The 26217-nt window shown below is 35.5% G+C and overlaps 2 protein-coding genes across 4 annotated transcripts; one reads left to right on the forward strand and one right to left on the reverse strand.

The window, feature by feature from the left end:
* Nucleotides 1–16575: 16575 nt before the first annotated feature.
* On the forward strand, nucleotides 16576–23388 carry LOC109015675. 3 transcript variants are annotated; one of them, XM_035690152.1, is made up of 7 exons: nucleotides 16577–17269; nucleotides 17506–17655; nucleotides 18927–19028; nucleotides 21312–21353; nucleotides 21473–21909; nucleotides 22664–22865; nucleotides 23160–23383. In XM_035690152.1, exons 1-7 carry the CDS (start codon nucleotides 16747–16749, stop codon nucleotides 23261–23263), a joined length of 1560 nt encoding a protein of 519 aa, XP_035546045.1. In that variant the 5' UTR covers nucleotides 16577–16746; the 3' UTR covers nucleotides 23264–23383. The 3 variants fall into 3 exon arrangements, with proteins under 3 accessions (XP_035546043.1, XP_035546044.1, XP_035546045.1); XM_035690150.1 differs by having other exon boundaries at nucleotides 16576–17269; nucleotides 22664–23388; XM_035690151.1 differs by lacking the exon at nucleotides 21312–21353 and having other exon boundaries at nucleotides 16576–17269; nucleotides 22664–23388.
* Nucleotides 23389–24743: 1355 nt separating this feature from the next.
* On the reverse strand, nucleotides 24744–25716 carry LOC109015156 (calcium-dependent protein kinase 2-like). Its single transcript, XM_018997632.2, has 2 exons — nucleotides 25120–25716; nucleotides 24744–25010 (listed from the first exon to the last, which is right to left on the reverse strand). Exons 1-2 carry the CDS (start codon nucleotides 25714–25716, stop codon nucleotides 24744–24746), a joined length of 864 nt encoding a protein of 287 aa, XP_018853177.2.
* Nucleotides 25717–26217: the final 501 nt, after the last annotated feature.

Here is a 26217-nt window from a genome sequence, read left to right on the forward strand (position 1 = left end):
CTTCCCTCCTCAAACATGCTGAGACATGTGGCAGTATAACTCCTGTGACAATTGGTAGAGGTCCTATTAAAGTAAACCATCTCTTCTTTGCTGATGATAGCCTACTGTTCTGCCAAGCCAAGCATGAGGAAATTAATTGTGTTCTTAACATCCTTAAGTTATATGAGAAAGGATCAGGTCAGGTTCTTGACAAGGATAAGTCTGCCATTTACTTCAGCAAGAATATTGCCTTGATGACCCAACAGCTGATCATGCACCTTGCATGTGTCCAATCCACCTCTTGCTTTGAGAAATACCTGGGCTTACCTTCATTGGTGGGTAGAAAGAAGATAGCATCCTTCCACTCTTTAGTTGATAGAACCTGGTCTCGGGTCACTAATTGGAGGACCAAATTTCTCTCTGCAGTAGGAAAGGAGATACTGCTCAAAGCTGTGCTCCAAGCTATCCCCACCTATTCAATGGGGATGTTCCTTCTACCAGCCTCTATTTCAAGGAAATTAAACCAGATACTAAGGAAGTTTTGGTGGGGTTTCAATTAAGATTTTTCAAAAATTCAGTGGGTCAACTGGGAGAAGCTTAGTGGCAGGAAGGATATGGGAGGGCTTGGGTTTCGAGACCTGAGATGCTTCAATATTGCTCTACTATCCAAACAGGGATGGAGGATCCTCCAAAATCCTACATCTCTAGTGGCACAAATTTTAAAGCAGAAGTATTTCAACAATGGAAATTTGCTTGATGCTAAGCTGGGAGGTGGGCCATCTTTTGCATGGAGAGGAATACATGCTGGAATAAGTTTGTTAAAAAAAGGCCTCATTTGGAGGGTTGGAAATGGACAAAAGATTAACATCTGGCAAGATAGATGGGTACCATCTCTACCTACACAAAAGATCTTGACCCCTCGAGAAGCTGATTGCTGGTGTGAAAAAGTCAGTGACATCATTGATCCTCAACAGAAGAGATGGCAGGAACCTATCCTATCTGAACTTTTCACTAACCAGGAAATAGAGGGCATAAAGGCAATTCCCATCAGCTTAGGAGATAGAGAAGACAAACTCACCGGGCAGTTTTCTCCTAATGGCAACTACACAGTTAAAAGTGGATACTATCTTGGCAATGAATTGGAGAGAGAGCAAGGAGGAGAACCTTCTAGCAGAGTTGAGAACTGCCAAGTGTGGAGGTCCATTTGGAAGCTCAAGGTTCCTCCTGCCACCAAAATGTTTATCTGGAGGGCATGCAGTGAAGCCTTGCCCACTATGGCTAACCTGAAAAGAAGAAAGGTGGTAAAGGATAGCATTTGTTTGATATGCAAAAGGGAATCTGAAACCTCTGGCCATGCTTTATGGGGATGCAGCAGTGCCCAAGATGTTTGGTGTCAAGGCCCAAAGAAAGTGCAAAAATTTTCTTTTCACAGTGACTTGGTTTTTAATATCTGGGCAGAATTGATTGGCAAGCTTGAACCAGGGGATTTAAATGAGGTGGCTGCTACAATGAGAGTGATATGGGCGAGAAGAAATGATGTCTTACATGGGAAAGTTTTTAAACACCCTCAAGAAGTCATTGGCCAGGCCAGGGCAGAATTGTCTCTGCATGAAGAGGCTTTCCAAAAGGAGGTTGATGCTAACTATGAGAACATGACAAGAGTTCACAGATGGACAAAGCCTGCAGTAGGTGGTTTTAAAGTGAATTGGGATGCAGCTGTGCAATCGAGGCTAGGAAGGATTGGCATTGGTGTCCTAATCAGAGATCATCAAGGGCTGGTGATAGGTGCACTTCGTGCTAACAGACCTTTGAGAGGCAGTGCCTTTGATGCTGAAGCATATGGGCTTGTTTTGGCATGTGTTTTTTGTAAGGAAATTGGAATAAGGCAATTCTGTTTGGAGGGAGATTCAAAACAGGTCGTGGACCAAGTGATCCAAGGTTGTCCTAACTGGAGCTTAGGTGGTTGCCTCATATCAGATGCCAAAGCTGTTCTAATCCCAACTGCTGATTGGTCTATCTCTCATGTATATCGGGAGGCTAACATGGCAGCTCACAAGCTTGCCCAAGCGGCCCTTGAATGCACTGAAGATCTTTATGACATCGAAATATGCCCCCCTTGTATCCTTCAGATGGTTACTGAGGAAATGAGGCATTGATCTTGTCTTTTCCTTTGTAATACTGGTTCATCTTGTATGTGGTTGGTTTGATTAATGAGATCAGTTTATTATAAAAAAAAAAAAAAAAGCTTAGCTAGCCTATCATTAAACTTCCCACGTTCTCCATCTCTCTCAGACGAGCCTTCAAAGCATGCGCGTTTTGTAGTGATCTGTAACCGTTACCATTTTTATATATCTCTTTATGCAATTCTCTCGTCGCAACAATCAACTTTCTCCAAGATTTGTATTCTTGACCATCATCATAACCAAGCTACCAGCACCCTCACAGCCTCCCCTCAACGCCCTGTTGCACATAACAACAACTTCCAAGCCACATAGCTAGCAGCTGGCATGGACGTCCGCCCAGCAAGCATGCATCAAGCCACTGCAAAGGACGCCTAACGTACAGTGAGTCCGCAGCAACCATGGAGAACCACTCTCTGTGAACCACCCCTAATCGTTTCCTTCCTCGGCCACAGATAACGCTGATCACCACCTTCACGATAGCAACACCACGTCCAAACCAAGAGCCTCTGTTTTTCAATACAAAAACAGTCATGCCACCCTTAAAAATACCAACTTTTGGGATAAATACCCTCACGAGAGTGTCACCATATTGTCAAAATTCTGCTTTCTTTATTTCTTAACAGTGGTATCAGAGTGTACAAGTCATGTCAGAGGGAATTTTTCACAGTTGAACTATTATATTTACATAGTACACATTTATTTTTTTTACATTCTTCTTGTTGATTAATTTTTAAGGTTTATTATTCGTGGCACCAAAGAAAAATATTGATTCCTTAGGGATAGAAAAATTAAATGGAAGAAATTTTCAGACCTAGAAAAGGCATATAACTTTTCTTCTAACTCATAAAAAGACCATATATACATTAATAACACTAAAGTCATGAGAAGAAATTGTAGAAAATGATGAAAGTTAAAGTGGGAGTAACGTTTCAAATAAAGATAAATGGATAGAACACAATGCATGGACAAAAGCTTTAATTTTGCATTGCATGAGTGATCATATTATTCCTTTATTTGAAGATTATGAAACTGCTAAGAAAGTTATGGATGCAGTTGAAGTAAAGTATGGTTTAAGGTCGGATACTTATATACAGTTATTATTGGATAACTATAACCGGACTTGTATGAAATAGAATGATGATATTGGCGATCATGTACTTCAAATGGAGTTAATTGAAAAAGAATTACATGATACTGGTCATCCTCTCACTGATAAAATGCAAGTTACAACTATAGTAAATAGTCTTCCTTTATTTTGGGATCACATTGTTACTTCTTTAACATACAGTAAAAATGAAGTAACAATGATATCGCTTCCAGTACTTTTAGTACTTGAATGAGAAAGGATGAAAGGAAGGAATAAAGATAGTGAATCATCCAATTTATTGATGGCTTAGGACAGTACTTTTAGTACTTGAATGAGAAAGGATGAAAGAAATGAATAAAGATAGTGAATCATCCAATTTATTGATGGCTCAGGATAAGCGTTCTACATAGAACAAGATAAAACCAAAATAGTTTAAGAAAAAGAAATGGTTAAAAAGGAAACAGAATAAACTATTTTCTGGAAACTGTTTTAAGTGTGGAAAGAAGGGTCATTACAAATCACAATATCTTAATAAAGGAAAAACACAAGAAGGCAAGGAAATTATAATGACAGTGTCATAAGTAATGTTAGTGGAACCAATGTCAGATTTATGGTCGGTTTACTCTGCAGCAACAAGACATATATGCATAAACAAAGATATGTTTGTCAAACTTAAAAATAAACAAACATGAGTGCACAGAGTGTATATGAGCAACAATACATACTGCGATGTCTTGGGGCAAGGTACATGTAAATTCAAAGTGAATGGTTCTGTTATTTTACTTAGTGATGTTTTATATGTACCTAGTATTCGTATGAATTTAGTATCAGTGCCTGTACTAGATCAGAAAGGCTACACAGTTAATTTTAAGTCTGGAACCTTTGTAATGAGTAAGAGTAATGTGTCAGCGAAAGGCATGAAAGATCACAATATGTATGTACTGAATATTGATAAAGTACCTATTTCTGATTATTTGAATGTGTTCGCAGATTGTGCATATTTATGGCATTTAAGATTAAGCCATATAAATAAAAATAAGATTACCAGAATGTGTGAAAGTAGATTAATACTACAAATAAACTCAGATAATTTTGATATATGTGAACTATGTATCAAAGCTAAAATGAGTAGTAAATCTTTTTCAAAAAGTTGGAAATCTACGGATTTACTAAAAATTATACACTCTGATATTTGTGGACCTTTTAAAACAAAAACACATAGAGGAATGAAGTACTTTATTACTTTCATTGATGATTATTCAAGATATGGACATATTTACTTACTCAAACATAAATTTGAGGCAATTGAGAAATTAAAAAAATTTAAATTAGAAGTAGAAACCCAGTTGGGTAGTCCCATTAAAAGTTTGAATAGTGATAGAGGAGGAGAATTTGAAACTTTAGATAATTTCTACAAATTGAATGGTATAAGACATATTTATACTGTGTCATACAAATCTCAATAGAAAGGCATTGCAGAAAGGAGATATAGAACTCTATTGGATATGGTGCGATCGATGATGGCATATGCTAATCTACCAATACATTTTTGGGATGAAACATTACCGACTGCTATATGTATATTGAATAGAGTTGAAACTAAAATAAAACCTCTTACACCTTACGAGTTATGGACGAGACATAAACCAGACTTAAGTAAATTCAAAGTGTGAGGTTGTAAGGCACAAGTAATTATCCCAAGGCCACTAAGGGATAAATTAAAAAGTAAAACCTAGGAATGCAGGTTTATTGGGTATGAAGAAAACGAAAGTGGTTACAGATTTTATCATTCTAAAAGAGGATTGATAGAAAGTAGAGATACCGTTTTCTTGAAAAAAACAAACTTTATTACTCCTGTTGATCAGATAGATTTATTAAATAATTTAGAGAATCAACAGATCTCCACAGACTCTGACAATAAAAATTTTGATATTATTCAAATCCAGAATAACAAAAATAAAAGAAAATGAGATAAAAATCAATATTCAAGTATTGATGTTGGAGACAATGGGAGTAAAAGATGTAGAAGACCATCAATATTATTTCAAGATCATTATACACTAAATACCAGTTTGAAAAATTTAGATAATGATCCTGAAAATTTTTCTGAGGCAGTCAATAGTATTGATTCAGATAAATGGCTTGAGGCCATGAAAGATGAAATAGAGTCAATAAACAAAAACAATGTTTGGGAGTTAACAGCTATTTCAAAAGATAGAAAAGCTATTAGTTGTAAATGGGTTCTCAGATGAAAATTTGAAGTTGATGGTAGTTTGGAAAGGTACAAAGCAAGGTTAGTGGCAAGGGATATACTCAACAACCAGGTGTAGACTTTGTGGATACATATTCACCTGTGGTGAAGTTCACATCTGTAAGGATCATCTTATCCGTTGTTGCCAGGATGAATTTGGAATTACATAAGTTAGATGTAAAAATAACTTTTCTCAATGGTGAATTAAAAGAGAATATCTTTATGATTCAATCAGAAGGATTCCAAATTAAAGGACATGAAGAGAAAGTTTACAGGTTGAGGAAGTCAATGTATGGACTTAAGCAATCTTCAAGACAATGATAATTGAAATTTCACCAAGCCATTTTGAAAATGGGATATAAAATGAGTTTACTAGATCATTGTGTATACATATAGAAAAATGATAATAAATTAACATTATTATCATTGTATGTTGATGATATATTACTGACAAGTAATTGTCTAGATCTGATGCATGAAACAAAAGAATTCTTGAAATCTAAATTTGAAATGAAAGACATGGGTGAAGCCGTCTATGTTCTTGGTATAAAATTTCTATAGATAGAAATTCAAATCTATTGTATTTAGATCAAGAAATATATCTAGAAAAAGTGCTTAAAATATTTGGTATGGAAAATTGTAAATCTTTAAGTACGCCTGTTTGCAAAGATTATACTTTAAATAAAAGTATGGGCCTAAAAGATGATGATGAAATAAGTGAAATGCTTAAAGTTCCCTGTGCTCAAGCTGTGGGAAGCCTCATGTATGCAATGACAAGTACCAGACCAAATATTTGTCATGCAATAGGATTTGTAAGCAGATTTCAATCCAATCCAGGTAAAGAGCATTGGCAAGCAGTGAAGCGTATATTAAGATATTTACAAGGTACTAAAAATTTGAAATTGTGTTTCGAAAACTGTGATCTAGAATTAATTGACTATAGTGATGCTGATTTTGGAAGTCATGTAGATGATAGAAAATCTATAACTGGATACATATTTTTATTTGGTGGAACAACAGTTTCTTGGTTAAGTAAGAAATATGGCTGTATTGCTAAATCTACTATAGAAGTAGAGTATATTGCTTGTAGTACTACAGTGAGTAATGCGGTGTGGATAAAACTCTTTGTTGTAAGCTTGAATTTGGGTACATCCACGGAACTAATCAATGTGTTTTGTAATAATCAGTCTGCCATTTTATTGATAAAAAGTGGAACACAGAGTTCCAAGAAAAAACACATTGATGTGCATTATCACTATATTTTAGATATAGTGGAAAGAAGTGAGGTCAATGTTAATTTTATTTCCTCGACCGAAATGATAGCAGACCCTTTGACCAAAGGCTTATCTCTGGAGAAATTCAGAGAACATGTGACCAGAATGGGATTGAGAGAAACCTAGGTGAAGCAATCTCATAGTCGACATGCATAACTCAACAAATTCTGAGGACGCCTAGAAAATTGGAGTTATGGTGATATCCAAATAAAAATTTTGGTCATTTGTAAAATCACTGATAAAGTGATCAAGAAAAACCTCAGGAATGACCTTAGGGAGAGTACTTGATGAAATTTCAGTACAGGTTGATTAACCAAATAAAAGGTTAATCACGGTAAAGTCATTGATAAGATGATTAAGGAAATATTCAGGTGAGTAAGTACCTGACGAAAATTCAATGTCATTCACTAAAATTTTAGTGAAATGTGATTTGATTACCAAAGTAAACGGTTAATCATTTGCAAAGTCGTTGATAAGGTAATTAGAGAAAACGTCAGGAATAGCCTCTAGAGGAAGTACTTAACGAAAATTCAGCGCAGGTCGATACATGTGTTATGTATTTAGCTGAAGTCGTCAATTGTGACAGAGGAATGAATAATTGATCCAATCACGGGATATGGATTATTGATCCAATCACAGAGAATTAATGTCGTTCACTAAATATTTTTTATTGAAATGAAGTCGCCCCTAATATGTGATCAGTGGGAGCACATATGATAAAAGTTGCGGTCAGATAAAATAATGATAAAAAACGTGTGCACGTAAAGGCTTGTCATGCTCTGACGCCGATCTGCAAGAGTAGCAGATGAGAGTTGAGTAGTGGAAAGCTCAAATTGGTACCAAGGAAAATACTCAACTGGATCGTCACCGTTTTGTATGATTAAGTGAGAGATGTTATTCTAAGAGGTGTGATCACCAAACGGTGTACCCCTTGGAATGATATATTCTAACATGGTGATGGTTCCCATGAGAGGTGATGTTTAAGAAAGTGTCAATAGACACAACCTTTTGATCTAGTTAAATGAAGGGAAGTCAGCTTGATTTTCGTTCTCAATTTTTTTCTTCAATGCATTGTCGAACTGATCAACAAACTCTTTAAGGTTTGTCTTATCATGCACGTAGCCGTCTAAGAAAACCTTCATGCTCTCACTGCATTGAGTTGTACTTATTCTAGCCCAAAACGAGTTCTTTAAATATACCGGCACCCAAAACTCTCTTTCTGCATATAAGCTTTGCAACCATGCATTTTCATGCAAGTTGAACGTATCCTTGAGGCTGTTCCAAGAATTCTCAAACTCTTCGATTATAAGGGAGTCATAGACACAAGATAGCAACTTACTTTTCAGGCCACATTTGTATTGAGTATGAGAACCAAGCTTCTCAGGGACATTTCTCAATATGTACCACAAGCAATATCTATGCCACGTGTTGGGAAAGATAATGACGATTGCATTGTTCATTGTGCAATCTTGATCTGTAATAATAGTATTCGGCGCTTTTCCATCCATACAATCAAGCTAAGTTTTAAATAACCATACAAATGATTCTGTATCTTCACTTGAAATAAGGCCTGCACCCAAAATGCTTGATTGTCCATGGTGGTTTACACCCACGAAAGGTGCAAATGGCATTCCATACCTATTTGTCAGATATGTGGTATCAAATGTTACCACATCTCCAAAGTAGTTGTAGGCCCCTCTACTATGGGTGTCGGCCCAAAAACACATTTTTCATCCTATCATCATCATCCAATTCCATGAGATTGAAAAATTCACCATTCTTGTATTGCATCATTCTAAAGTACTCAAACAGTGCTTGGGCACCACATTTACCAAGGCGCAGGTGTCATGCCTTATCAATATAATTACGATAATCTTTTTCTCCAAATTGTACATTCTCAAACCCACCGGCCTCAGTCACAAGAGCATGAAAACTCTTATTCATCCGTATGCTAACCTGATCATTTATATCCAACACCCTCCTAATAGACTCATTAACTTCTGTGTTGCATCTGAAAAACCTGGATTTTCTTGGAACATGATTGTGTGTTAAATACGGATGTGACACACAGTTTCCCATCCTTTAACATCACATTCATCCTTGCTTTGCAATCTGTCTTACTTGTTGGCCGTGGCTTGGAGACGTTTGATGCCCTATTTCGTGCCTTACCACCATGAGCACATCCCACGGTGATATATTTCACAGTCTCATCTTTCTCCCTTTTATTTCTTTGTGTCATAACTTCAAAACCACATCATTTTCCGTAATGTTTATAGTAAGTCATCAACTCATCCTCCAACTCAAAACGCATCTCTGGCTTTGGCTCCTCAATGATATCACCCCCATCAGTAGGCTCCAAATGAAGTGACCCGGAACTGCAAGCCTCTTTGGTATCAACCGTATTACCCAAAAAGCCAATAGACTGCGTTTCAACTTATATTGAATCTAATGTGGCTTCACTAATTTCTTCAACAGACTTACTTTGCTGCACTTTAATTTCTTGAAAATTAAAGGAAAAGAAGTATTATATGACAATATATATTGTGGATAATGTGAAAGACAACATGTGAAAAATCCAACATATCACCTCACTATCACATGGATATGGGTTGGTAGATGTCGGAGAAACAAATGCTGGTAAAGTCGAACATGAGCTAGTAGCGACATTAGCGTTAGTTTGTATACTAGAATTGGCAGCTACACCAGAGCTGACACTGGTTGCGGAACTAGACATAGGAGCGGAAGTAGGCATTGCAGCGGAAGTATCTATCGCAGCAAAAGTAGAGTTCCATGAGTGTTGCTGCAGTTTTAAAAAAAAAAGTTATAAACATAAATAATTGGACCAAGTATTCAACAATAAATACTCCAATAAATCATCACCTGGTTACACCATGGATATGGGTAAGCATTTGGAGGAGGTCCCATCATTGGTATAACAGAATTATACAACGCAGCGGAATTACTCAAGGCAGCAGTACTTGATGCAGTAGCAGAACTATGAATGGCAATAGTACTTGACACAACAGAGGAACTACTCAAGGTATCAGTACTTGACGCGACAGTGGAAGTAAAGTTTCATGGGTGTTGTTGTAGTTTTTCATAAAAAAAATTTAAACACAACTAATTAGAACAAAAATTCAATTTCAAAAAATAAAAAGACACTAACTACAATAAATACTCTAAGAAATTATCAACTGGTTGCTCCATGGATATTGATAGGCAGTTGGAGGAGGTACTATCATTGGTATGACGGAACTATACAAGGTAGCGGTACTACTCAGGGCAGTAGTACTTGACGTGGTAACGGAAGTAGAGCTCCATAGGTGTTGCTGTAGTTTTCTAAAAAATATTTAAAAAAGACCAAATATTCAAGTTCATAAAATAAAGCACATGTGAACTATTTTACCATCCAACAATCACCTGATTACTCCATGGATATGGACTGGCACTTGGAGGAGGCACAAAAGGTGGTAACCACGCATGAGGTACTGGACCGTAGTAACTTGGCATGTAGTTTGAAAAGTTTGGATAAAGTGGTCTTGATATGTCCTAACATATAATAACATAATGGTAATCAACGCACCCACGCAATAAAACAAACACGCGTCAACTATTGAAAGAGATGTACAATATCTGGGTTGATGGAGTAGTGATAGGAGTTGTTATGCGAGATACATCTTCTTTCTCTTTCTCCATCTACCTCAGCAATGAGGGTGGTTGTCAAGAATAAAAACAAGATGCACGCACCTACAATATTATATTAACTTTGAATATGATCAGTGAGTACCCATTCATTTGTATCAGAAAATTGTTTTTATTTTTTTATGACAAGAAATATATGATCTGTTTTGATTAAATTTCTTGTGTGCTTTTTTTTCTTTAGGATCTACTTTCTAGCTACCTGAGTGTCAAAATTTATATGATACAACCTGAATAATATGATAAAACCTAAATAAAAAAATAAAACTTGAATAACCAAGTGTAATATGATACAATCTAAATAACCAAACTCATAAAAATAAAACTGATATTATAGAAAGATTTTATGCCAAAATTTACAACCAAAACAAACACTTGGAAAGCTATAAAATTGACAAATTACGCATGTATAACCATACAAATGTCACCCAACTAAGGAACAAATGAACCAAATTCCGCACAATGAAACAAATGGACATTTTTCACTACAGGCCTCCCATACATTCACAATGAAAAATGAAACAAATGTTCGACGCATAAACCCAAAATTTTCACCACAGGCATTTGTGATTTTCACTACAAGCATCTGTGATTTTTCACTATAGGCATCTGTGATTTTCCACTACAGGCATCTATGATTTTCACTAAGCCTCTTACCAGGTTCCACCACGAAATGTGGGTAGGTGGGTTGCTGCAAGTGATCAACGATGGAGTCACGATGCGGAGGAAGAAACTGACAACTAAGATCTGAGAGAGAGGAAGAAATCTGATGAAACTTTCTGTAGCACTACGTCAAAGCCACTGAAATTGGATTTTTCGCCTTCGTCATTGCCTGGACTACCGCTTGAATGAAATGCAAAATAATTATTCCCTCCTGCTCTTACATATTTCCTTCCTTTTTAGCATTTTTGTCTTTTTCCTTTTTTTTTTTTAAATATAATTGCTGACGTGGCAAAAATGCCACGTCAGTGTCGTCCGCAGATAGGCACACATTTGTGCCTGTCTGTAGAACTACTCTAAAATAGAGGGCTCTTCGAGAGGGAAAGACTAAGTGTCATTTTGGAAATCCAAATATTTACCAAATTTGTGGGGCTATTAAACTAAGTTATAAACTCATATTTGAAAGAGTCATATCTGGCTGCCTTCAATGACAAATACTGCTTTCAGTTTATATATAGTGTGCAAAGTCTTCAATTGCATCAAGATATTTTCCATCATTAATATTACACCCACAATATATGCCATTGTGGAATCATAATATATATAGATATATATATATAGTATATGTGAGTATTGTATATAGATATACATGACGTTAATTGATTTGTGTGAAAACTGTATGATCATGTGCAAAACCAGATGCAGCCATACAAAACCATGATCTAATTGTTCAATAATATTTTACATTTAATGGATCAGAGATTAAAAAGTGAGAAATAGGGACCAATTAGTTCAACAAAGTGACAAACCTTGCATCTTTATGGTGCATGCCAAATTGATTTGTGAGATTCCATCTAGCCCCAGCTCTGCTAAATTGGTTTCTCAAATTTGATGAATGAGGGTGAAATCAGCTGCGGAGGGGAAAAAAATGCCGCGAAATTGAATTGTCAAAAAGGGGGAAAACCCAGTCAATACCCTTAAAAAGAGATTTTGTTGCTGCAATTTCTTTAAATGCCGCAAATGGGTTATTGCGTCACATACCTATAAGTTTTACTGGCGGCGCAAAAACTACAGCTAACTTCAACGGCGGATCACAACATGCCGATAGGAAGTGGGGTTTTGCGATGAACAAGAAATTGTCCCAGCTATTGATGATTTTGCAGCAAAGATCACGATTTTGAGATCCATATCTGTGGCAGTAATTGAGGGCATCTTTCATGGCATGTAAATCGACGGTAATCGGGGTCAATTATTCGGCTGTGCCATTGCGGCGAAAAACCCATCTAGTGCCACGCCTAAATTCTGGTGTGTAACTTGCGAGGAAAAAATCGTGGCTTTAGCGCAATAGTCATAGTTTTTTGAGTTCTTGCGGTAACTTACGTGTGCCGCAAAAAATAATATATGTTGTAGTTGTGGCGCCCCCGACCCCCATGTAAGGAAATACAGGAATCGAGACGTCAGGATGATGACAACACGGTCACGCATCCCAACGAAAGTGCCAAGTGTGTGTACATACAACAGTGTATAAAAAAAAACAACACAGCGGATTAGTCAACTAAGTACCAGAATTTAAATACAATCTAAACATCAGTAAAAGGGTTTAAATAGTTATACAATCATCCCAAAATAAAGTTTAACACATGTCCCAAATAACAAATGAGTGATCTCAAATCACTCCTCGGGCGGAGCCGACTCTCAGGCTGACCCTCATATTTATCTGCATCAAAATCTGCGTTACCATAAAACGGTACCGCAGGTAAGTATAAACCAAACAATCCTCAGGAATAAAATGCATTTAATGCAACCAACATGCATGCATATGATAAAATATGCATTATTCTAAAAATATCATTTTCCCCGAAAGTGAATATTTTCCAACACACGCCAAAATCCTAGTTGGCCCAAAAATAATCCGTAAAACATTTTCCCAAAAAATTGTTTACACAAAATCCAACACACGCTATTTTCCCAGAAAATAGTCCATTTTTAACGTATGCACCATGATCTCCCCTATGGGTCATCCGCACACCCTGACTTCGTAGCGATGCCCACTTCCGCTACACAACGAGCGATGCCCAGTTCCACGCCCAGCGCATACGTGGCCAAGCATCCTCTAGTCCCCGCCAGCAGAAGGACCACGGAGTCGGCACGAGACCCTCTCGTCCGATCCCATTGTCGCCCGGCGACAATCCAGGGGACGTCACTCAGTATATTACGCTCCCGAGTGACCAGAGGAGCTCCACCAAGATAATACCCCATCTTGGATTGGGGTTCGTGATACACACGCACCCAACAAATCATTTCACATGAAAACCCAGTTTTCAATAAACACATGAATATGAATGCAATACACGAAAACTCAGTTTCCTTTACAAACATGATCATGCATGAAATCATGAAATGTACATGTATCGACACTAATCAACAACCATCAATAACCAACCCAATCAAATTCAACCAAACAACTTCATTCATCAATCCATCCGACCTCTGTACTCCTCAGACTCAGTCCGGCAAAACCAATCAACAGTTCAAATACAGTGTAATGTGTTAGTGCAAAAATACATTAAATTTACAAGAATTCTTTAGAAAATACTTACAGCGCTATATAGAAATTTCCAAAGGATCATGAAGCTGCAAGAAGTATCAACACAGCTACAAAACAGTGCCAAATGCACTGTGGCCGTGGGTCTCAAAGACCCACTTTTCAACGGAGACAAACGAAGACCCAAAATTGATAGGGTAGGGCCTAGGGAGGTCGGTGAAGCTAGTGGTGGTGAGGGTTGGCCGTGGGTGGCGGCGTGGGCGGCGGTAGAAGACCAAAAACACTCAAAACGGAAGTAGAGTTGGAAGTGCTTCACTGGTGATGGATTGGAGGTGAGGTTGGGTCCAATGGGTTGCCAAGAGGTCGATGATGAAGTAGTGAGAAGATGGTGGCCAATGGTGGTGCGACGGCGGCGCAGCGGCAGAAAGAGCGTCGTGGCTTGGAGAGGCTTGTGGTAGCTAATGGCGGCCCGAATGGAGCTGAGGTTGGTGGGGTAGTGTCGCCAGCCGGTGGGGAAGCTAATGGGCTGGGCGGTGTCAATCACCGCCGGCTCACGGCGGCACTGGGTGGAGAAGTAGGAACGGACGGAGAGAGGGAGGGGAAGCTGGGTTGCACGCGGGAGGGAGAGACCGAAGGAAGAAATAAGAAAAAAGAAAAGAAAGAGAAAAGAAAAGGAGAGGAAAGAAAAATGGAGGGAAAAGAAATGAGGTCCAATCTTCATAACTCGGGTCACAGAAATGATCTAACGGAAACGATTTTAAAATCACAATATAAATATAATAATTTAAACGTAATGGTAAAGTAAAATTGAAATAATTAAATTCTACAGTAATTAATTAAATATGAAAAGTAATTTAAATGTATAGCAATACGGATACTTGTTTTATTCCTGATGAGCTGCTTCCAATAAACTAGAACGAGTTAGTTATTATCCAGCAAGAACATATACATATATATATATATATATATATATATGTATACCATAAAGTAAGTTCAAGGGTGATCATACTATCGCACACGACAAAGTTACAACGGGCCCGCCGGTAATGATCATGGTTCCGAATGCTTTTTCAATGTTACAGCACGGGTACCACTATGATTTGAATGATTTCCATTCCAAAATCCAAATGCATGACTTGGAATCTCATGAGGGAGGGAATCTGCTTTTGTCAAAAAAAAGAAATGATTAGACCCCAACAGGATAATTCAATTATTTGGGGGCATGATCATCATGTCTTCTGAAGTAGCGATAAAAAAGGAATTCCAAGGCATATTTGAGTCGTGTGAAGGTCATCCATTTCTGCAAGACCGATCGTCGTGACCTTCCGGAGACTACAAGATCAGACTTAGAAGCCGACAGTTAATTTTGGAGAAAATCCCTCCCTCCCACCCTCCCGAGTCCCGTCCAGCTAGCTAGCGTCGTAAGTATTAATATATTATGTATCTGTTTACATAAGAGTGATGAAGCTGTACTTGTCAGTTCATTAGGAGCTGGAGGAAGATGAAAACACTGAAATTAAAGATCTAAATCCACTGTTTTCTAGTTCCTATTTAATGAGAGTATATATAAGCCATATGAGTTTAGCTATATTAATCATTCATGTTCATATATGTAAGTAAATGATAACTTAGTGATCATCTAAATCTTAGTTGTTATTTTGATCTCACTCCCTCGCGGGATAAGTAGTACGTAACATTTTCACTACAACTCTTGATCTCACAATTCTTGGGTTTTTGTATATTTTAATTTCTAGAACTTTTATATGATCTTTTGATGTATAGGCCGTTATTGAAAATTATGAAAATGAAGATAAAAATATATTTAATAAAAAAAAAAAATAGGCATTTAGAAAGTAGAGATAAATATTAAAAAAATATTAAAAAGTGCGACAAACTTTACATAAAGATTTAGGTAAACCAATATAGCTAATGTTCTAATGTTTTAACTTTTTATTTTAATTGACAAACAACAGAGGATAGTGATCAGGGAATTGACAGATGGAATGGGGGTTTTGTCGTAATTTGCACACGTTGAGGTTATGGTGTATTTTGGGTTTAGCAGATTTTTTTTTGGTTTTTTGAAACATCAAAATACTTCTTCTCATTTCATTTATTGTACGAAAATCAGTTACAAGACATCTCTTTCTCTACAATAGAACTTATCTCATGAATTGGACCCTCTTCATCCAGATATCTGCCAGCTTGACTTGTTAATTGGTACTATATATTTCTGACATACGTTCGTTGCGCATGTATATTTATAAGAATAATGCTAGCTAGAGCTCTGGCCGGAGCTCTCGTGTTTTCTTTTTTTAAATTATTTTTAGATAAATTTTTTTAATACTTTTAAATATTTTAAAAAATAAAAAAAATTACAATATTATTAAAAAATACTTTCTTAATCACAAAGTAAAATAAAAAATCATAAAATTTTTTTTTATGATTTTTTATTTTACTTCGTGATTAAAGAAGCATTTTTTTTATAATTTTTTTTTTACTTTCTACTTAAGGAAGTGTTTTTTAATGATATTTTAAATTTATTTTATTTTTTAAAAATATTTAAAAGTGTTAAAAATATCTATATAAAAAATAACTTAAAAAAAAATTACATGAAAACACATGTTAGAGCTCCAACAGGAGTCCCCAACTGGAGTTGTAGCATTGTCCTATTAATTTATAATAACTTGTTTGGACAATAAAACACAAAATTATCAAAAACTTTTATAATTTAATTTCTAAAACCCACTTGAATAAAAAAAGTATTTTTCAATTTCAAATCGTTAACTTTTTATCGAATTATTATTTAATTATTATTCAAGTAAAAAAATCAATATAACTTTTAGAAATTTCAAAATAAAATTATATTAAGAAATTATATTCAAATTTTTTTTTTAACTTTATAATATTTTTATTCAACTTTTTCTCTATTATTTCTCGAAACCAGGCCAATAAAACATCTAATTTGATCAAATTATTTCACTACTATTTTAAAATTTTGAGATACTCCAAATGTTCAAATGAATTCTTAGTCCTTGAATACTTAACATTGTGAAGAAAGTAAAGAAAAAATGGCAGAACGTCGAGATGATGAAGAGTTACGCGGTAAGTTTACAAAATTGTACAATGCTGTGCGAGACGGTAATTTGGATGAGACAGAAGTAATTCTTGAGTCTCTATCCCCCGGTGCATTGAATTGGAAAATTCAAGATAAGGACCAAACGGCTCTTCACACTGCTGTTACACATGGACATGTTCATATAGTGGAGGCGTTGGTGATGCAAATGTCGAATGAGGGCTTGGCCATGTATGATAGTGACGGTCACACAGCTCTAACCTTGGCAGTTGTGCTTGGGAAATGGGGAATGGTGGAGTGCATGCTTCGACAGTACTTTGACTTGATCAGCATAAGACATTCCGAAGGGAAAAATCTTCCAGTTGTTATGGCTATTGATTTCAGGCATATAGAAATGGCGCGCCAGTTGTATTATCTTACTCCAGATAAAGATTTAATTCCACAGGATAATAATCAGGAGATTCAGGATCGCAATGGTGCTACGCTTTTTACCCGTGCCATCTATACCGGAACTTTGGGTACGTAAGAACTCGTACTCTGTAAATAGAAATGTTTGATAAGAAATTTTATACATGATTGACATGGTTTAATATGATCTAGGTATATCAGTTAATTTATTACATTAATCCACCTCGCGTGCGTGTATATATATATATATATATATATCATTCGAGATCTTGGCAATATAAATAGAATAATTCGTCTTTGACCATTTCTATGCATGTTCTGGTACGTACGACGTACACATTAACAGATATTGCTTTGGGATTAATCCTAACCTGCCCCCGTTTGGCACTGGCTCTTGACAAGGATGACGAGTCTCCCATCTTAGCATTGGCCTCTATTCGTCATTCCTTCCCAAGTGGAATTCAGCTCGGGTTTTGCAAGCAACGCATCTACTCCTGTATTACCACTCTGATCCATTAATTCTCTTGCTTTACATTATTGTGATATTATTCAATATTAATGGCTCATTTAAAAAAACACCATCAATAATATATATTGGATTACTTTTAATTTCTTATTAATTAAAAAAGAAATCAAGATCCATGAGAATTCCTAAAAAAATATTCTCCTGCGTAGAGTAGTACTACTCTTTAATCCCTCATCTGTTAATTGTAACAAAGACAAAAAATAAATAAAAAATAAAAATAAAAAATCATAATTAATTAGATCATTTGGAATTAGTTAAGCAAAAATAATAAGAGTGGAGCGGCATTGTAGCCCCTCTCAATATATAAAGCCCCTCAAACTATTGACACAGCATTAATTTCCAATCACCCCCAAAATTGTCAATTCTGACAATTGTTCCCTGAAATTATGAAAAGTTAGCAATCTCGCCCCTACAGAAAAAATTGGTAGATACCCCTTGAAACATTAGAAATTTAACAACAAATTTTGAAAAAAATTCAAAGATTAAAATAAAAATACTGATAACAAACCCAAGACTTGAGAAACATAAAAGCACTTAGTATTTTACAAATATATTTCTTAAAAGTATTTCTCTTTATGTTTTAGAATAATTATTTTTATCTTAAAAAGCATTTATGTGAAAAAATATTATTTAAACATTATTATTTTTATTTGATAGGGTTATTTTGTAATTTCTAAAATATTTTTAGAGCTTATTTTGTCTTCTTAAGAGAAAAGAGGGTACATTGCAATTTTTTGGCAGTTTAAGGGAATTGATTGTAAACATTGATACTTTGAGGATGTTATTGTAAATTGGGTGGTAGTTTGAGAGGCTTTGTATATTTTCTCCTATAAATATAAAACAAAATTTCATGTATTTAAAATCATATATATAAATCAATTTAAAGTATAAATCCATGACTACTTTCGATAAAGTGAAGGTAATATAAATATAAAATTATATACAATAAATGCAATTCAAGAATAAAAAATATAATATGAATCTAAATAATTTCAATAAGTATTAAGAATACATTTCATGTATCTGACTTCAAAGATCATCATATATAATTATTCAAAGGTTCTCTTTTACTAAAACAAAAAAATATACTCAAGTTATAAAGTCGATGCTATACCTTAAGTTATTTATTCTCTTGTTTTAACCTAGGGCATATTTAAGATTTGATTTGCTGATTGTACGTTTTTATTTTTTATTTTCTTGTCGTTATAAAGAAGATTTGTTAACTTTTGCTTGCTAAAAAGGTATGCGCATTTCATTCGCACCTCCGATCAGTGACACTCGTTTAAACGTTTCGAACGGAGAACAACGCCAAAGCAATCAAGAAGATCAAAATATCATATCAGGTATGCTAATTTTGCCTTAGCTTACTTTCCCATAATCTTCAGTTTTTCTTTTGTGATAATGCTTTTTTTTTTTTTTTTTATAATTATTTTTAAATAGAGGGTGGTTATTTTAAAATTTGAAACTCAAATAAAAAAACATATTGATTGATTGCAAAATAATCATATTGTAAAATAGTCATAGGATCGAGGAATATCAGTACTCTTAATATTATCTAATTATTTATAATGGCATTGAATCTGATTTATTTTTACAGTAAAAAAGCACATCCACTTTCATTAAGGTAAATATAAATCAGACAATACCATCCTTCCAATACATTCTGGTATACATAATACTAGAGCATCCTTTGCAAGTACATGACCAACTTGATTAAACTCTGTCTGTACATATCCAATCTGCCAATCTTTTAACCCATGCAGAACATGCTTAATTTCCTCCACAATATGCCCAAACTTAGGGAAATTCTCCTCGGGCTTTTTAACTGCATCAACCACTAGCTTGGCATCACCTTCTAGCATCACTTATTCAAAATCCAGAGCACAACAAAACACACTTGCACTCAATGCAGCTCTTGCCTTTGCAAACGTGGAGTTAGCACCAAAAGCAGCAGGTTCCTTCAATACTACTAAGACTTTTTCCAGATCCCAAACCACCACGTACCCTAATGCCAATCTGAGAATGAGCTGTATCAAATGCAACATCCCATTTTGCTTTGACCCATGAGTTATCTGGTAGCACCAAACCTTGCTGTGTAACTTGTCTAGGACTGCTCTGGGGTACCCTTTCAATCTTGGCTTTCTAATACTCTTGTAACTGCTCCCTAGCTTAACAAACAAGACTTGTGGGGTGAAGGAAAAAGTTCTCATAGATGACAACATTTCTTCTAAGCCAAATCTTCTTCAAAATCATGGCCATTTCAGCAAATTCTTGATGCTCTAGTATTGCAGACATATGCTCCATAAATGATAAAAAAATCCAAACCCCAAGCACTCTGTTTTTGTATCTTCAAGCAACCAAGACTCCAAACATCCATTGCTGCCTCACAATTCCACAGGGTATGAATCACATCTTCAAAAATCTAGAAGTCGTTCCCAGCCCTATCATATACAGACTAGTGCACATGCAACCATATAATGCATGAGAAATTTGTTATTTTTAATTGTTCAGGATATGAATAAAGAGTTTTTATTTTATTTTATTTTTTTTAAATCAAATAAAATTTTTCATTCTTCAATTACTAAAGTACGCATGAATTAATCAAGTATAAATATGAAATGTTCTAATTAACATTTAAAAAAAATCATATTTTTAATATTTACTAACTTGACTTTTCATTAATATAAGAAAAGATGATGTGGTACCAAAATGAGCAAATGCCCTACTTCCAATTAAGTTATATATGCTAGCTACAAGTTAGCAATTTAACTTGATATATTATTATTTTTAATTATTTAATTAAAGCTTTATAATATGATAGTAATTAATTAGGACAAATAAGTGAGGAGTAAAATAAATTATTAATGGTGTAGCTTTTTATCGCTAATAAGTGTTAGAATAATGCTAGAGCTCCCGCTGGGGGCTCCCGCTGGAGCTCTAGATGTGTTTTTATGTGTTTTTTTAAAGTTATTTTTATATAGATTTTTTTAATAATTTTAAATATTTTTAAAAAATAAAAAAAAGTTCACAATATTATTAAAAAATATTTTCTTAATCATGAAGTAAAATAAATTTTTTTTTTATAATTTGTTATTTTATTTCGTGATTAAAAAAATATTTTTAATGATTTTTTTTTTTACTTTCTAATTAAGAAAGTGTTTTTAATGATTTTCTAAATTTATTTTATTTTTTAAAAATATTTAAAAGTGTTAAAAAAAATCTATATAAAAAATAACTTAAAAAAATACATGAAAATACACACATACTGTTTTCATGCTATAGCTCCAGCAGGAGCCCCAATGGGAGCTGTATAATCATCCTAAGTGTTAATAATGATAGAATAGTTGATGATGTGGCTTTACAGCAAAGCTTGCTCTGGTACGTACTTTGATGAGTACTAAATATTTTGCACATCAATTTAATTTACTGGTTGTATATAATAAATTAAGTTCCTCACTGCACAGAAACTAATGGGAACATCCAAAAACTGCGGATTAGTATGTTCAGAAAGAAATATTTTGCTTATAGCTTTAATTGTTTGTGTAAAAAAGGAAATTGTATTTTGCTTATAGCTTTGTTGTATATAATAAAGTTCCAGCTCAAAACACAATTTTTTTTCTTTGCAGTACTGTCAAGAAGTTGTGCCGTAGGAGTCCTCAACTTCTTTGGTATACCCCGTACTACACTCCATCAAATTAATCATTCACTGATTTTGTTTTTTTGTTTTATTATTAGTTTATTTATAATTTTCAACTAATTGACAATGTCTCGATCATAATTGTCAAAGGAATCACGCAGTTGTACGAAATGAAGAAGATCCATGATCAGTACAACGAACTTCTTTCTCACATGTGTGAAGTGATATCATCACAAACTGATCGGCAACTTAAAGATGGTCGGGTTTATTCTGCCATTAGCCGTGCAGCCCAGAATGGGATTTCCGAGTTTGTTTCTGAGATGCTTAAAACGGACCTACGATTTATATGGGTCTGTGATGAAGATGAAAGAAACATATTTATGCTTGCTGTCTTGCATCGTCAAGAAAAAATCTTTAGCATTCTATACGATGATACGATCATGGGGAAATACAATGCCATGAAATGTTTACTAGATGTCGATGGAAATAACATACTACATATGGCAGGGATGATAGAACATTCCACTCGGGTTAATCAAATCCCAGGGGCAGCTTTACAAATGCAAAGAGAGTTACAATGGTTCAAGGTCCCCCCCCTCTCTCTCTCTCTCTCTCTCCATGTCGTAGGTGATAAGCTAAAAAAAGAAGTTTATAAAATGACTAGCTTGTAATCAGTAGCCTTATACAATAATTGCTTGAGATTTGTGCCGTGTTTGGGAGTTGAACTTAATTAACATTCCGTGTCATACTCCTAGATTGGAACAAGACGTAATTAAGATTCTCTCAAGTTCTTGTTTGAACTTGATCAATACCTCAAGTGAAATCGAAATAAAAATATGAAGTAGGCCCTTCCAACAAGACTCGATGAACATTGAACATCTATTACATACAGGTGCAATATTAGTCTTTTATAATTCTTCCAATTCAACGTCATCCTGTTGCGGTCCGATCTTATTCCAAATTGGAACTGCAGCCCTGTTGGCATTTTGGATCTTGAACAATATTTTAACACGTAAAAAAGCATGAAATAAAGATTGTGAGACCTTTTCTATCTTTATATTTTGATCAGGTCTTAGAAGGCAGAGGTTGAGGTACTGGGATATTATATAAGGATTAATGGTCTTATAGAATATCAATTCCAGTCTTTTTCTCTATTTTTGTACATGTCTGAAATATATATTTATATATGCACTTAACACTAGATATTCAATGGAGCTCATGACGATTTAACATGGACTACGTTGATTAATCTAATTTGGAAGCATTGATTATGATCTTGTTAAATTACTATTTCTTCCGTGTAAGGTCAGATTTTCAGTCTTTCTAATACTATAAATGCAGGAGGTAGAGAGAATTGTCCATCCCAAGGATAAGGAAACTACCAACGAGGATGGTTTAACTCCCCGACAATTGTTTACGAAGAAGCACGAGAACATGATGGAAAAGGGAGAGAAATGGATGAAGGACACAGCAAGGTCATGTACGGTGGTGGGTGCTCTCATTGTTACCATTATGTTTGCAGCGGCCTTTACCATTCCAGGAGGTAAGAACCAAGATACGGGCATGAAGAAAAAGTCGTTTAGGGTCTTTATGATATCCGATGCCTTGTCCTTCTTTTTATCCTCAACTTCAGTCTTGATGTTTTTGGGAATCCTTACCTCACGTTATACAGAAGATGATTTTCTCGAATATTTGCCAAGGCAGATGATAATAGGCCTTTTCACCCTCTTTTGCTCTATTGCGACCATGATGATAACATTTGCCTGTGCTCTTTTAATGATCCTGCATGAGCAATTAAAGATTTCAATTCCTCTCATTTGTTTGGGTGGTGTTCCAGTCGTCTTCTTCTCATGGATTCAGTTCCCCATTCTTAAAGATATGATCATTTCAACCTATGGGCCAAGCATCTTCGACAGGAAAATGAAACTCATGAAATTATAAAGCTGCAATTGGATATCATCATCATGTATATTTGTTGTATGAATTATTGGCATATCAGCCAAAACCGAATATTTGTTCCCTTTTGTTGGGCCAATAACCAATGGATGGATTTTCAACGTAGGTTTATCTTTCATGTTTTATGGTTAATGGTTTTCGACCTATTATCATTAATTCATCCATAAATTATCCAACTATATATTGTGATATTTAAAAGTTTTTACATACATTGTTGATATTGTTCTATTCAATAATATTGAGAAACAAGAAAATGCTTCCTAATTTACCTTACTTCCAGTACAGTACGTGGCTCAACCCTAATTACTTCCTAATTCATGACCTAATTACTTTCATTTAGATTTTTTTTAAAATTCTTATTATTTTGTCTCTATGTGGCATGCTACATTAGATTTTTGTTGAAGTTTCAAATGGAAGTTTGACGAAGGGACTCAATTAAAAAATTTACAAATTCGAGGATCATTAAAACTATAACATTGAAAGATAAAGAGCAAAATGATAACCGTGTAAAATAACCGATTATGTACTTAATCACTATTTATATGTAACTATATATGAAACTTTTAGCCAACTTTATATGTAATAGCATGCTTGTCGACGGTGGTGGATCCAAAAATTTACTTTTAAGGAGACGAATTGGGTGATAATGTTAGGACCTTGCTAATTATCTTCTTCTTTGCGGGTTGGTTGTATGTAGGTTGCTTGTGAGAGTGAATGGATGAGTAGAAGTTGTTTGATAAGAAGCATTAGAGCCACACCATTCATTGATAGAGGTCCTTCGAGGGAGGACCAACCTCCATACATGAAATTCAACTACAAATTCCACTTAGACAAGACTGCCAGAATACTCTTCCCAGCTCTCTACTCTCCCCTTATATCCCATACAATTCTCACAGCATACCCCATAACAGAAAAGGAAGTAAGGGTAAAATGACTAATAAAAACAACAATATTAAATGGCAGACCAAAAGTCCAAAAACGCAAACTTCACTAACACTAATACTAAACGGCACCTTGCAGAAATCTCTAGGAACGATGTCGTCTCAATTGGATTCATAACAATTTCCCTCCCTTTAAAGAACCTTGTCCTCAAAGTTGAAGCATTAATAACTTGAGGCCCTTTCTTTCAAGTACTAAAGGGCAGTGGTGTTCCATGAAACTAAGCCGATGAGCACCGTACTTCTTCCACCTCAAACATGTAGTCTTGATAGTCACTGCTGCATTCAGGAAACTCAACGTGTTTATTATGAAGAGGAGTAACTATCGATACCTTGGGAGATTAGACATCACTTGCAACGTTCTTAGTGTCAAACCTGCTCTTCTCAGACCAAAATTACCCACCAAGATAAAAGGAACATCCATATAGCACCAAAAACATGATTGACATGGGGACAAGCCTCATACTTTTGTCCCCTTGGGAAGCTGGTTTTCCATCTTTATGCTTCATGATCCTTGAAGTCGTTAACTATATTGCCTTCCACAAGGTTATAGTAGGGTCCATTAAACCAGAATAGAGCTTATTAGCTCCAACTACTAATGAAACAACTCCAAGGGTATGACCTTTAAGTGATGCAGCTGGTTCAAAACAGTTGGTAATTGCATTATACCTCCATGCCAATATAGATCCATCTTGCGTACTAGCAAAAAGCAAAGCATTGCCCACAACCATCACATAAACTTCTCCTATAGACTTACTACGACTCCGCTCAGTGTTAGTTTTGGTGTTCCCTGCCTTGGAAAAAATTGGGCATCCCAACAAAGACTTAAAGACTCAAAGACCTTCACTGATCATACAACACACAAGAATAATTTTTTCGTCCTCTATCAAAGGGTGCAAAAACCACTTCAAGTGGCAATATGTCAAACAGATAGTGAGCAAAAAATTTTTTACCCCTACAATTCCAAGTAAGGAAGAGGACGTTAGTGTTGGAGTTATCTCCACCAAAATCAACAAGTCCATCCAATACCAGCTTCAAGGCTTTTTCATTGAATTGGGATATGTGCTCTACCGCTTCAATATCATACTTAAGAACCGCACTATCAATTGGCTTGTTTGATGTTTCTCCATCTTCTTTTGTCCACATGTGTTCTAGAATCTGAGTAGAAGTAATCATTTTCTTTGAGTCCCGTGTTAGCATCTTGCAGACCAGGTCCTTGGCATTGCTTGAAATAGCTAGCCATGGCTTGAGTTCAAAGTCGATTTCCCCTTGCATAATAGCATCTAAAATCTCCTTCTCCGTCTTCGCCCAAAATGGAGGTACGCCACTGAATAATATATACCTGATAAATCCTGCACTCCAAATCTCTCTTTCCTTCCCATATCTCTGTTGTAATACTTTAGATGCAACATAATAAGCACTCCCATCTATATCCCGGTACACCTTCCCTTCTCCGATGAGAACGGACAAGCCAAAATCCAATCGCAAGTTCTTCTCCATTGTCTATTCCATCAACTCAATTGTTGCTTTCTTCTCATAATCAAGCGCAACTCAAGCATGCATAAACTCCTGGTGCATGTCATCAATCTTTGCTCTTAAAAGAGGAATCTGTTGATTATCAGCTTTTCAATCTTGAAATGTCCTTTGTGAGGCTCTGAATTTGCACTGAACTTCTTGAGGGGCTCTCACGAAATTCTATTTGAATGAACACATAAATTCAATGTTGCTGATCTTTCTTACCTCTCTTTTTTTCAACGTTAGGGAGCTCATAAGGAATGAGATCTGCTATTTCTTTCTCCCTCTTCTCCTTCTCCTCAAGCTAAATGGCATTTTGATGCCTCCATTCATGAAAAGCAAACCCTTCCTCGGGCTCCATCTTAGTCGGCGGTGGGAGCATGGGCTCATCCAAGACAAAAATGTCATTATCAGCGTTGTTGTCGCTTAAACCGTAATCATTTCCGTTCTCCGCATGGATCTGATCGTACGGAGACTAGGAGTAGC

Source organism: Juglans regia, chromosome 5 (genome assembly GCF_001411555.2).
Source record: "Juglans regia cultivar Chandler chromosome 5, Walnut 2.0, whole genome shotgun sequence".
Lineage (NCBI taxonomy): Eukaryota > Viridiplantae > Streptophyta > Magnoliopsida > Fagales > Juglandaceae > Juglans > Juglans regia.